The sequence below is a fragment of the Lipotes vexillifer genome, unplaced genomic scaffold (genome assembly GCF_000442215.2).
Source record: "Lipotes vexillifer unplaced genomic scaffold, Lipotes_vexillifer_v1.1 scaffold802, whole genome shotgun sequence".
NCBI classification, from domain to species: domain Eukaryota; kingdom Metazoa; phylum Chordata; class Mammalia; order Artiodactyla; family Lipotidae; genus Lipotes; species Lipotes vexillifer.
Genome location: NW_006790237.1, coordinates 149,153 through 162,528, shown reverse-complemented (window position 1 = coordinate 162,528; position 13,376 = coordinate 149,153). Strand labels below are relative to the sequence as shown.

Genomic DNA, 13,376 nt, shown 5'->3' with positions numbered 1-13,376 from the left:
CTCGGCCCCGCCCCCGCCCGCCGAAGTCTGCGCGCGAAGTCCGTGGCGCGAATTTGGGACTGCGGTGGAGCGCCGAGCGGTTCCGGGTGTGACGCTCAGGACAGCGGCGCGCGGGCTCGGCGCGAGGCAAGTGGCGCCGGCCGTGAGGGGCTTCAGGGTTGGGGAACGGCTCGCGTGTCGTAAACTCGGGGCTCATGCCTTCGCCTGGTCGATCGGCTGCAGAGAGTGGACGTAGGGGTCGCTGAGGCAGCGGGGAGCGCGCTGCGGAGGGGAGAGCGCGGGCAGCAGGCCGCTGGAGTGGGGGGGGGGCTGCCTCCGCTGGAGGTTCAGGGCTGGGTAGAAGGTAGACGAGGGCCGAAACCCTTGTACGGGACGGGGTCTGAAGAAAGGCCTGGAGGGGCGAGACTACCTGGAAGGGGCGTGGTTATATAGGGATGAGGGGCGTGGAAAAGGCTGTCGGTGGGCGAGGCCATCCAGAAATTGGACGGGCCGGGGGAGGTGGGCCCACCTGGAAGTGGGTGGGGCTAGGGAAAAGTTTAACAGTGGGCGGGGCCGGGGGAAAGGTTGAAGGAGAGGGGTCAGCTTTAAGGGGTGGGCCCAGGTAGATGGAGGTGAGGCCAGCGGAAAGTCAGTGGTAAGAGCTAGGCAGAGGCCTTATGAAAGGTCTCGAACCTTCTGGACGGGGGGAGCTCTGGCCTTGTGTATGCCTGATGAGGGGGCAGGGCCAAGGGAAGAGCAGTGAAGGGGCGTCTGGACAGCGAGGAGGAGGCCAAGGCCTGGGAGGGGGTGGGGCCATAGAGGAGGTTAGCTGAAAGGTCTGGGCTAATTGTTACCTGAGATGGTGGAGGGAGGGCCAGAAGAGCTTGGGGAGGGAAGAGAGAAGGATCTTGAGGCCCTTAAGTGAGGGGGTAGCTTCAAGGGTAAGGGGGAGGGTACTTGGGAGGAAGAGGGGGCGTTTGGAAAGGAGAGCTGGCATCTGAAAGCTGAGGAGAATCAGTGAGGGGAGCCAGCAGAAAATGGGATTAAGGCCAGCACTCCTTGGCCTCCATCCCCTTTTCAGCCCGTTTGAATCTCTGACTTATTAGGCAGCCTGAGAAGAAGGCACAAGGAAAAGGCAGGAAGGACGTGTTAAGTAAGACCTCATTAATTTCATCTTATCTTAGGATTCCCTGGGAGCTCGGTAGGCCTGCAGATTTTTCCCCCTCCATTCCCAGGATTCTGATTCAGTAGGTCTGGGAGTGCGGTGGGTATATTTTAAACGTGAATCCCTGGCGCTTCTCAGAACTGGCACCCTTCGTTTATAGTATCGGTCATTGACCAGCTCTGTGGCCCTGGACAAGGCAGTTTCCCTCTCCTGTCTCAGCTTCCTGAGTTGTCTTTTGGGGGAATGCTGAGCTGTTTTAAACCTCAGAGCAGGGGGGAGAGTAGCATATTTACGGGAAAGGTGTAAAATATTTCACAGGGGTCGGTTGAGGATAGGGGACAGGTCAGGAAATGTGAGCTTTTACTAAATAGAAGAAATGCAGACTTGAGCCTTCTGGCCTGTCATCCTCAGACCATTCACCCCTAAACACCCTTTTACATCCCCCTTGTTACCATGGTCTCCAGGTTTGAAAGATCTTGCTTATAAACCGTAAATTCTTCAGTAATGTTTTTGTTATCCCAGTTTTTAGTAATCAAAGGAGTGTGTGTGGGCCAGTGCATTCAGTGCCAGCACTGTTTTAGGTCCCGTGGCCATATCTTTGAACAAATAGACAAAATCCCTATCTTTATGGAACTTACATTTGAGCCCTGCACTGCTTAATACAGTAGCCATTAGCCATGTGTAGCTATTGAATTTTTTTATGAGTAGGCATTACTTTTATTATTTTTTTAATTTAATTTTTATTTTATACTGGGGTATAGCTGATTTATAATATTGTGTTAGTTGCAGGTGTACAGCAAAGTGATTCAGTTATACATATATCCATTCTTTTTCAGATTGTTTTCCCATATAGATTATTACAGAATAGTGAGTAGAGTTTCCTGTGCTATACAGTGGGTCCTTGTTGATTATCTATTTTATACATAGTAGTAGCTATTGAAATTCGAGTTAATTAGAAACAAATGAAAAACTCAGTGCCTCAGTTGTACTAGCTGCCTTTCAAATGCTTCGAAGCCACATATGGCTAGAGCTCCCTTTCTGGACAATGCGGATAGAGAACAATTTCTGTCAGGCAGAAAGTCCTGTTTGAAGCACTGCTCTAGAGGGTGAGACAAATTCTAATTTACAAGGTCAGGTTGTGCTATGTGCTGTGAAGAAAAAGAGGGAGGGGACAGTACAACAGACCAGGGGTGGCGGTAGCCGGACCTGAATCATTGGTAACTCCATTGATTTTTTTTATGATAATAAAAAAAATTACATATAGTAAAATTTACTCTTTTCGGTGTATAGTTCTGTTAATTTTGAAACATTTAGAGTTATGTCACCACCACCACAATCAAGGTACAGAACCGTTGCATCACCCTTAAAAATGATTCTGGGGCTCCCTTTAAGCCCTCCGTCTGGCAACCACTGATTCCTCTCCATTCCTGTAGTGTATCAGTAGATCACTCCTTTTTATTGCCGAGTAAGCATAAACAAAGTTCAGAATATTCTACAATGGAATATTAGCCAGCAATTAAATGCATTGTATGATGTACCACAATTTGTTCATCCATTCACCCATTGAAGGACATTTGGCTTTTTACAGTTTTTGGAGATTATAAACAGACCTGTTGCTGTAAACATTAGGTTACAGGTTTTTGTGTGAACATAGGATTTCACTGGGTAGATACCCAGAAGTGGGATTGCTGGGTCAATATGGTAAATATATGCTTAACGGTTTGAGAAACTGCCAGACTTTTCCAAAAGTTACTGGACCATTTTGCATTCCCGCCAGAAATATATGAGAGTTCCAATTGCTCAACATCTTCCCCAGCCCTTGATATTGTCACTTGTTTGATAATTAAATAATAGGTATGTAGTGGACACCAAGGTTTTTGACCTGTGCAGCTGGGTGAAAAAAGCTACCAGTGCTGAGATGGAGAACATTGGTTGGAGGAGGGATAAAAGTGTGTGTATGCGTGTGTGTGTGTCTTTTCTAAGAGTTTGGATTTGGTCCCATTGAGTCTGAGATGTTGGTTAGAAATCCAGATTGAGATAGCAGCACAGAAAACTAGAAATATGAGTCCTTGAGTTTAGAGGGGAAGTCACAGCTAGAGGTAGACATTTTGGGGTCGTCATCATCCCACAGTATGTTTAAGCCATCAAACTGGATAAGGTATCCAACAGAGTGGGTGTAAATAGGACAGAGAGGAGGGATTGGGCCTTGAGCACTGCAACCGGTTAGAAAGTGAGTTGCTACATTTTCTGTTGCTGCTGTAATGTAACATTTTACCAGGAACTGAGTGGCTTAAAACAGCACACATTTTTATTCTCCTACAGTTTCCGAGGCCAGAAGTCTAAAATTGGTTTCCCTAAAATCGAGGTGTTGGCAGGGCTACATACCTTCTGGGGGCTTTAGGGAAAACCATTTCCTTGCGTTTTCCAGCTTTTAGAGGCCACCTGCATTCCTTGACTGGTGGCCCCTTCCTCCATCTTCAAAGCCAGCAAGGTAGCATCTCCAATCTCTGACTCTAAGCCCCTCCTTCCACTTACAAGGATCACTTGTAATCATTTTTAAGTGATTACACTGGGCCCACCTGTATAATCCATAGTACCCTCCCCACCTCAGAATGCTTAATCACATCTGCAGTCTCTTGCCACGTAAGGTAACATATCCACGGGTCCAGGAGTAGTGTGGGGACATCTTTGGGGGCACTTATTCTTCTCACCGCAGTGGCTAAGGAAGACCCGTCACAGGAATCCAGGAAATAGTAGACACTGAGGTGAGGGTGTGGTTTGAAGGAAGAATTTCAATGGAGCAAGGAGTCAGATGTTTCTAATGCTGTTGATGGGCCAAGATGAGGAAAAAGAAATGACTTTTGGATTTAGCAGCCCAGAGGTCCTCAGTCCCCTTGATGAGCAAGGTCCAGCTGAGTGATGTGGGAAAACTTAAAGGTTCAAGCGGGGATGGGAGGAGAGACACTGGAGGTGGTGCCTTGGGACAGTTCTTTCTATGACTTCTCTGAAAAGGGGAGCAGAGAAATGGGGCGATAGCTGCCAGGAGCACGTGAGGTCAAGAGCGAGGTTTTTGTTTGTTTAGGTGGGAGGAGTCGCAGCAGAATTGGAAACCGTTAGGGATGGTCTAGTAGAGAGAGAAAAGTTGATGATGCAGGAGAGAAGGGAGAGGCGTGCTGGAGCATGGGGTTTGAGGAGGTGAGAGGGCATAAGATCTGGTGTGCAGGTCGAGGGTCTGGCCTTCAGTGAGCGCACAGCTGGGTGGTCTCAGTACCGACAGCTGGGAGTTGGAGCGCCTGCTCACAGGCGCGGTTGCGGAGGCAGATAAGGTGGTGGGAACTTGTCTTTCTCCCGATTGCTGCCATTCCCTCCGACGAGGAGGAGAGTGGACGCGGTGCTGGTGGCTGGAGAAGCTGGTGTGAAGCTGGTGTGAAGCTGGTGTGAAGCTGGTGAGAAGCTGGTGTGAAGCTGGTGAGAAGCTGGTGTGAAGCTGGTGTGAAGCTGGTGTGAAGAAGTCCTGGGAGAGCAGGAGGGTTGAAGGGCCTGGGGGAATGGAGAGAATTGGACCGCAGTCCGAAGGACCCCTGGGGACCAGTCCAGGTCCGTTCTGTGGGTGCAGGCACAGGGTAGGTGGAAAGTTGGCTGGAATCAGCAGCTTTGGGGTTTTGCACGGTGAGACGGAGGGCGGGAGTTAAGAGCAAGAGGGCGACGAAAGACGGTAAATGGTGCACCGGAATCCACCCGAGTCAAGACAGGAAGGGGGGACACGATGCGGAAGGAAAGTGAAGAGGAGGATTGACTGGTTTGTAGACTTAGGGAAGGACTGGGAAACTTATGGAGTTGGGTTCCTAAAGGAAGTTGGCTGGCAATTTAGGGGTGGTGGTTGGAGAATAAATAGGCTGTTTGAGATATAAATCAGCATATAAATGGTATTTAACACCAGGGCCCTGAGCCCTGAGCTTTGAATCAAGAAATCGGGTTTTAGTCGAGTTCGTTAATTCGTTTGTTTGTTCGTTCCTTCCTTCATTTTTTCCAGTCTCCTTGTTGGAGTGCTGAGTCCTATTTCATCCTTATTTACTTTGCACATTTTTTTTTTTTTTTTTGGCCGCGCCGGTGTGTGGGGATCTTAGTTCCCCCAGCAGGGATCGAACCCCTTGCTCCCTGGATTGTTAGCGCGGAGCATTAATCACTGGACCACCAGGGACGTCCCGCACTTTGCATATCTTTGACAGTGGGGCCTGTGAGGTTTTTCAAGAGCAGGGGCTGGGTTTCCTTTCCTGTATAGTCCCAGAGACTGAAAGTCTTGGGAGCCCTGCAGTGACTTCTGTGTGAGGCTCTGTTCTTCCTTGTGTGGAAGTGAATTTAGGGGCTCCCTGGCTGGTTGGGAAGAAAAGATCTTGACTTTGACAGATAATTCATGTCCAGGATAGATTAGAACTTTCTCAGGTGAGGGACTCGTACCAATACTAGTGTTTTTTGAGGGGGAAAGGGGCTGGGTTATTCACTACCTTATTGATTTTCATGAATTCTGAGCTTTGGGCTGTATACGCAAATTATGTTTTTATTCCTAATTTTAGGTTACTTTTTCGCCTTTGACTCATAAAAACTTTCAGACAGAAAAGTAGAGCAACTAGGATAATTTGCCACCACCTCGATTTTACAGCTGTTAACATTTTGCTATGTTTGCGCTGTCTAATTTTCTGAATAAAAAAATTTAACGTTTATTGTAGAAGTTCCAGACATACACAGGAGTAGAGAGTAGTGTCACGAGTCCCTGTGCACCCATTACCCAGCCCCAGCAATGATCAAAATAGCTCATTCTTCTTTCGTCTATGTGCTCCTTAGTTCCCCCCGAAAACCCTGGATTATTTTAAAGCTAACTTCAGGCATTTGCTGAAATATTTGAACTAGTTTACAGACATCATGACATTCTGTCCCTATTTATTTCAGCGTGCTTCTTTAAGCAGTAAAGGCTTTTTCTGATTTGAGTTTCACACATTAAAAAATTAACAGAATTACTTAAGGAAACTTGAAGTGGTGTATGGGTATGACATTAAATAACACTAACGCTCATAAGGAGAAAGTTAATCCCTTTATATTCTCTTTCAGTTTGTCTTAGAAAGACTCCATTTGGTGCAGGGTGCGTTTGGTGCAGGGTGCCTTTCACAGCCCCCTCTAGCACTTGGCTAGTTACCACTTTGAACAGACAGAAGGCAGCAGGTCTGGGCTCAGAGCCTCCAGCAGCCAGTGCTTTTAACTACAACCTAATCATCTGGTTTTGTTCTTTTTATTTTTGCGGCTGTCTCCTATTTGTGACAAGCGATGCTGTTCTGTCTGTGGGAGTGACAGAAATGGAAGTGCAGGATGCCTAGGATCTGGAGCCAGGTTGTCTGAATTTGGATCCCCTGTTTGCTGCTTACGAGCTCTGTGATTCAGAACAAGTGATTTAATCTTTCTGTGCCTCACTTTTCTCATCGGTGACATGGGGATAACAGTTGGAAATGCTTGAGTGGGTGGTTGGGTAGTATGGGGTCACATTATCGTTGGTACAGTTGTTATCTCAACAGCCCGCAGATCTAGGGCCACCTCTATCTCCCTCGATCCCAATATGGAGGGACCCCTTCCTTCCTCACCCTCAGAATATTAGTGGTTAAGGACACGGACTCTGGAGCCAGACGACTGGCTTTGGATCTTGGCTCTGCGACTCATTAGGCTGTGTGACCTTGAGCAGGTTACTCGACCTCTGTGCTTCTGTCACCTCATTTGTAAAATCAGGACAGTGATGAATTGTAATAGCTTTTGCATGAATTAATTCATATAAAGTTTTGGAAGAGTGCGTACCGCCCACTGAGCACCCCAGTTCATAAGAAGTTGATTCTTTCACAGAAAAAATAATTCAGTGAAAAAATATCCAGGGTTTCCCTAGATATGGTGGAAATTGCCAAGGTGGTATGAAGAATGTCTGAAGGTTGGGAAATAATTTTGGGAGGAGATGGGAGTGAACCAGGCACAGCCCATGGCTCCAGAGCCCCACATCTGTTTGGAAAGTTAAACTGAACGTAATCTGGGGACCACGGGGTGGCTGCAATAAGTGTGATGAGAGAAGTACTAATTAACCACCGTGAGAGGCCAGGAAAGTGAGCTGCTCTTCCAGCAGGTGCCCCCGGGAGGCTTCCTGGTGGCCTATCAGCTCGGAGCTGGGCCAAAGGGGACTGGCCCTTGGGGGGGCGGGCAGGGCCTCACCAGAGGGAAGAGCCAGTGGGGGGCTGAGAAAGAGAATTAGAAAAGTTATATGGGGCTCAGATTTACTATTTAAAAAAAAAGTCGAACAGGTAATAAATATGTATGGTTCAAAATAAAATCGGGACAGAGGTACACAGTGACCAGTTCGGCTCACAGCCCGTCACCTTGTTGGCCCCAGCCACTTCTGTTGCTTTTTTGGTTATCTTTCCAGAGTTTCTGATTGGCCGAAATAAGCAGTACTAATGAATATGTATATTCTTATTTTCCCTTGTCTTGCAAAATCAATAGCATATGATATCCACTGTTCTGCCTCCTTTATTATTTATTGTTATTAGTTAAAATGTTACTTACTAGATCTAGGCCTTCTTTCTACAGCAGTAATAGTGCCTTCATCTGTTTTGTTTTTTACTTTTTATTTTGAAATAATTAGAGACTCACAGGAAGTTGTAAAAATAGTACACCCATCTTCCCCCAGAGGTGACATCATTTTTTTTTAAATTTATTTTTAACTTTATTTTTGGCTGCACCGGGTCTTCATTGCTGCACGCGGTCTTTCTCTAGTTGTGGCGAGCGGGGGCTACTCTTTGTTGCAGTGAGCGGGCTTCTCATTGCAGTGGCTTCTCTTGTTGCGGAGCACAGGCTCTAGGCGCACGGGCTTCAGTAATTGTGGCTTGTGGGCTCAGTAGTTGTGATGCATGGGCTTAGTTGCTCCGCGGCACGTGGGATCTTCCCGGACCAGGGCTCGAACCCATGTCCTCTGCATTGGCAGGCGGATTCTTAACCACTGCACCACCAGGGAAGCCCGTGACATCTTATATTAGTGTAATCCAGTATTAAAACCAGGAAATTAGCCTTGGACAGTACTGTTAGCTGGATTCTAGCCCTTGTTCAGTTTTTACATGCGCTCCTGTGTGTGTGTGACTGTCTGTGTCTATGCAGTTTGATCCCATGCGGAGATCTGTGGACGCACCACCACAATTGAGATACAGAACAGTGCCGTCTCCCCAGAGGAACTCCCGGTGCTACCTACCCCTTCATAGCCCCTGCCCCCCTGGCAATTGCTCATCTCCATGTGAGTTTTGTCCTTTGGAGAGTGTCATGTAAATGGAATCATCCAGTCTGCACCCTTTTGAGATTGGTGTGCCCCCCATGAGGGTCTGTCCTTTGTTTCGGTTAACAGTATACCTTAAAAACTGCTCAACAGCTGATTTATTTAGCCCTGTGGGTATGATTTAATGAACTGCCATGTCTCACAGCCATTGTAGCATATTATATATAATCAATGCAAAAATTTTTTTCACTAACCTGAAAACTTAGCTAAAAAAAAAACCCAACTGAACAAAACCTTTTGGTCTTCAGTATGTCATTGTATTAGACAAAAAGCAGGCTCCATACGGTAAAGGAAGCGCCTGTCCTCTGACTCAGACCCCTTTTCTTCACTAATAAATCTCACCAGCAAATCATTTTGGTCTGTAAAAACTGGAGTTTCTTCTTGATGGGGAAACTTGTGTTTCTGATTTGTGGGGTTTTTTTCTTTCTGAAAAGAAGTGTCAATGTAAATAATTGAGAAACGATCTATAATGGGAATAGAAAAAAAAGTTTTATTCGAGCCACATGGAGGACTATAGTTCAGGAGACAGCCTCTCAGTTCTGAGGAACTGCTCCAGAGAAGCATGGTTTTCAGCACAGTTTTATATCTTGTTAGAACAAAGAACGTACATCAAACACGACCGGGAGGAGTACATTCCTTCAAGGTTTCAAAAAGAGGAAAAAAAAAGATTAGCATGCAGACACAGTCAGTATGGCCGTGGCACCTGGGAAGGGAACCTTGTCTTTGAAGGGCTACTAGCCCGGCTATCATAGGAAGGGAGACATTTATCCCTATCTTCAGAGTGGACGTTCTTTATTTCTGGTAAGTGCATTGTCTTCTTTAGTTGGTTAAAGCAGCTGCACGTTGTATGTTTGACAGGCCATATGATGGGCTGTTCAGTGAGTGCCAAGTTCAAGCCAGGTGTTGTAGATTTCAGGGTGATTTCCCCAAACCTCAGTGTGTGAAAGTTTCTGTCTGGATCCCTGCACAGTCAGTATCCTCACCAAGTATTTGGATGTCTACTTCAGGAACGGCCCACTGGAGAAGAGGAGGACAGGGGAGGGGAGGATTCTGACGCCATCATGCAGCGCAGTATTATGTAAGTACCCTCCCCACACCCCTGCCACCGGCTTACATGCTCCAAGTTCTCCGCTCCCCTCTCTGACTCTGCGCCTTATCTTAGAAGAACTCGGGTTAGTCTTCACGTAGGGATTTCCAGGAGTTGAGCAGTACGGAAAGTGGGAAAGGGGATCGGAAAAATAGGTAGTGTAGTAACCAGAATTTTTAGTTGCAAGGTTCAGAGACCCTGACCCCTGGTTCTCAATCAGGGGCAGTTTTGTCCCCCAGGGAAGAACAGACATTTTTCGTTGTCACCAAACATCCTACAATACCCTGGGTAGCCCTCCACAACGAAGAGTGATCTGGCCTGAAATGCCGGTGATGCCCGGCTTGAGGAACCCTGTACTCAGTCAGGCTGGCTTCAGGAAAAACAGAAAAGGAATTCTTTGGCTTGTGTAGTGGAAACTTGGCTTTTTAAAAAACTAACTAATTTATTTATTTATTTATTTATTTATTTTTGCTGTGTTGGGTCTTCGTTTCTGTGCGAGTGCTTTCTCCAGTTGCGGAGAGCGGGGACCACTCCTCATCATGGTGCGCGGGCCTCTCACTGTCACTGTCTCTCTTGTTGCGGAGCACAGGCTCCAGGCGCGCAGGCTCAGTAGTTGTGGCTCACGGGCCTAGTTGCTCTGCGGCATGTGGGATCCTCCCGGACCAGGGCTCAAACCCGTGTCCCCTGCATTGGCAGGCAGATTCTCAACCACTGCGCCACTAGGGAAGCCCGAAACTTGGCTTTAATAGTCAGATCCAGTTGTCCAGAGTTTCTCACTGGGACTCTGTCTCCATTGTTCAGCTCTGCTTTCTTGGATGTTGTATCACTCTGGAAGGCTGTCTTCCTTAGGCTTATAGTACCCTAGAGTCAGCAATCCCGGTGGAAAGAGGTGGTCTCTCTCCCAGCTGTCACAACAATATCTAGAGTTAAGTTTCATTGGCGCACCTTGGGCCGCATGCCAGTCCCTGAGCCAGCCACTATCATAGCCCCAGGGATGCAGGGCCTTGAGTGGCCAGGTCCGGGGCCTGTGCCCTGGTTGTGGGTGAAAGGGCAGACCCACGCAAACCATAGGGACTGAGAGAATGTGGGGGAACGGGCCTCACAAGAGGAACGTGGAGGGCTATTCCCAGAAGGAGGGGATGGATTCTAGACAGATCCAGACCTGGATATCACCCACAGAGACCTGGGAGTTGGTGGCTTACACAGATCCTAGGCTGCATTTTTCTCAGGTGATGAGAAATCTGGGGACAGTCTCTCCTGGGATGATAGCATTTTTAATTGCTGTCACCTTGCTTTATTTTATTTTATTTTTAAATTTTTTCCTTTTTTGGCCGTGCCGTGTGGCATGTGGGATCTTAGTTCCCTGACCAGGGATCAAACCCATGCCCCCTGCATTGGGAGCGCAGAATGTTAACCACTGGACCATCAAGGAAGTCCCTGTTTTATTTTTTAAAGATTAAGTAAACTTTTAATTTTGGAATTATTTTAGACGTACCAAGAAGTTGTAAAGATAGTACAGAGAGTCCCTGTATACCCTTCACCCAGTTTCCATTGTTGACACTTTACATCACTGTGGTCCATTGGTCACAATAAGGAACCAACAGGGATACATTCCTTTTAACTAAGCTCCAGACTTCATTTGCATTTCACCAGTTTATCTGTTAATGTCCCTTTCTGTTCCAGGATCTGATTTGGAGCCATGTTGCATTTAGCTGTCATGCCTCCTCTGGGTGCCAGTTTCTCAGGCTTTCTTTGTCATGACACCTGTAGCCTTACCCCCGGTTTGGTTTGTCCGATATTCTCATAATTAGCCTGGGGTTTTGGGCACTGAGGTGAGGTGCCCTCTCATGGCCTCATATTGAGGGTGCACGACGTCCCCAAGACACCGTAGGCAATGTTAACCTTCCTCGCTTGGCCAGGTCCCTGCGCCGTCAAGCCCCTGTTTTTCCCCTCTCAGTACTCTGCTCTCTGGGGCAAGTCACTCAGCCTAACCAGGCTCAGGTAGAGGGGAGGGCACCTTTATCTTTTTCAGAGCACGTAACGCCTTTGGACATTTTATATTTAGCTACTTGCTAATGTCTGCCTACCCCACTAGAGTGTCAGCCCTTCTAGGGCAGGGGCATATGTGTCTGGGTCATTGCCCTGCCCCTAGCTTCCAGGGACAGGCCTTGGCACATAGTAAGTGCATAGTTAATCCCTGTGGAATGGAAATCGGGATGTGTCCTGTCTCTCAGGTGAGTGGCAAGTTGGGGCAGAAAAATAAGCAGAGCGTTGCCTCCGCCATCTGATAAGGCTCAGTTTTCCTTATTGGTCTAAGGGGGTTGTTTGAAGTCTTCTGTTGCGTCCTGGGACGGGGACGGGCATCGGAAGCTGTGGAATGTGGTGTGTGTTAGAGGGGTTATTGGTTCTGTTATCATTCCCTTTTCCGCACCCCCCACTCTGTTCCTCCAGGTCATTTTTCCAGCCCAAGAAAGAGGGCAAAGTGAAGAACCCAGAGAATGAGATATCCAACAGCACCAGAGAAACAGAGTCCCCTCCAAAGTATGTTCTGGGGCTGGGATGTGGTGAATCTGTTCCTTTTATCAGTCAGGACCTGGCTCAGAATACCTCAGGGCCCCACAGGGAGATTTTTGACTCTAGTAACTGGAGAAGCCAAAGGTAGGGTCATCTTCAAGCACAGCTGGATCCAGGGTCTCAGAGTTGTCTTCAGGGTTCCGTCCCAGTGTCTTGACTTCATTCTGGAGCAGACTGCACGAGGCAGAGACCCTGCCACTGGCCGCATCTAAATAGAAGAGAACAACGTTCTTTCCTCCAGCGTCCTTGTCACAGATTCTCGGGAAGACCCTGCCCCTGGACCGGTCAGCTTTCCAAAGCATGCACTCAGGGTAGATTTAGCTCACATCCCCAGTTTGGGAGCCTGGGCAAGTAACTTCACTTCCTGTACCCCAGTTTCCTCACGGGTAGCAGGGTATCATGATCTATATCAGGCTTTCTGTGTGGGTTTGATGCATTAACACACTAACAGCTTACAGAACAGTGCCTGGTTCATAAAAGACGCTCAGTAAGTGGTAAGAATGAGGTCATAATTTATCAACACTCTCGACTTTTAGATCTGCCCCTTTTGTGTTTGCACTGCTATATATACACACTTATTGTGTGTGGTTTTATTTTCTGTGACGTTTTAATGTCTTGAAAAATAGAGATCATACTGTGTATATGGTTCCTGAACTTGCTTTCTTCAGTGACAGTATGACTTAGAGATTTTTTCCACTCCTGAACACAAAGGACCCTTTTACCTTCTGCTTTGTGTTCCATTTTATGGATGTACTGTAGAAATTATTTAACATCCCCCTACCGATGGATATTTAGGTTGTTTCCACTTTTTGGCTGAAACAATCCATGCCGCAATTTAGTCTGTATGTGTGACTTCTTGGGCACACATGCAGATTTTTTTTTCTAGCATAGATACCCACGTGTGGAATTACACATGGTAATTATTAATACATCAGCTCAGAAGTAGGTAAATACAAATTGAAGTGCTTCCAGTGTTTACTCTCCAGAGAAACTACTATTACCAATTTGAGGTATATCCTTCCATACCTTTTTTCTATGCATAAAAACATACGTGCGCCTAATACAGTTAGTTATGACACATAGTAGGTGCTCAATAGATAATTGCTGAATGAATAAGTGTTTCTCACACTTATATATTGGATGGCAGGGGCTCTCATTTTGGTCACTGTTACATCTCAAGTAGCTGGCACATGCCTGACATACAACAGATAGTAATACAC

The 13,376-nt window shown here is 47.0% G+C and overlaps 1 protein-coding gene across 1 annotated transcript in view; it reads left to right on the top strand.

Moving 5' to 3' along the window:
• Positions 1 to 9,556: 9,556 nt before the first annotated feature.
• The window catches only part of LIG1 (DNA ligase 1), a 31,628-nt gene continuing 27,808 nt past the window's right edge, over positions 9,557 to 13,376 (top strand). Inside the window, exons 1-2 of the mRNA XM_007463295.1 lie at positions 9,557 to 9,573; positions 12,034 to 12,123. Coding sequence (XP_007463357.1) covers positions 9,557 to 9,573; positions 12,034 to 12,123 — 107 coding nt within the window. The remainder of the gene's footprint in view (positions 9,574 to 12,033; positions 12,124 to 13,376) is intronic.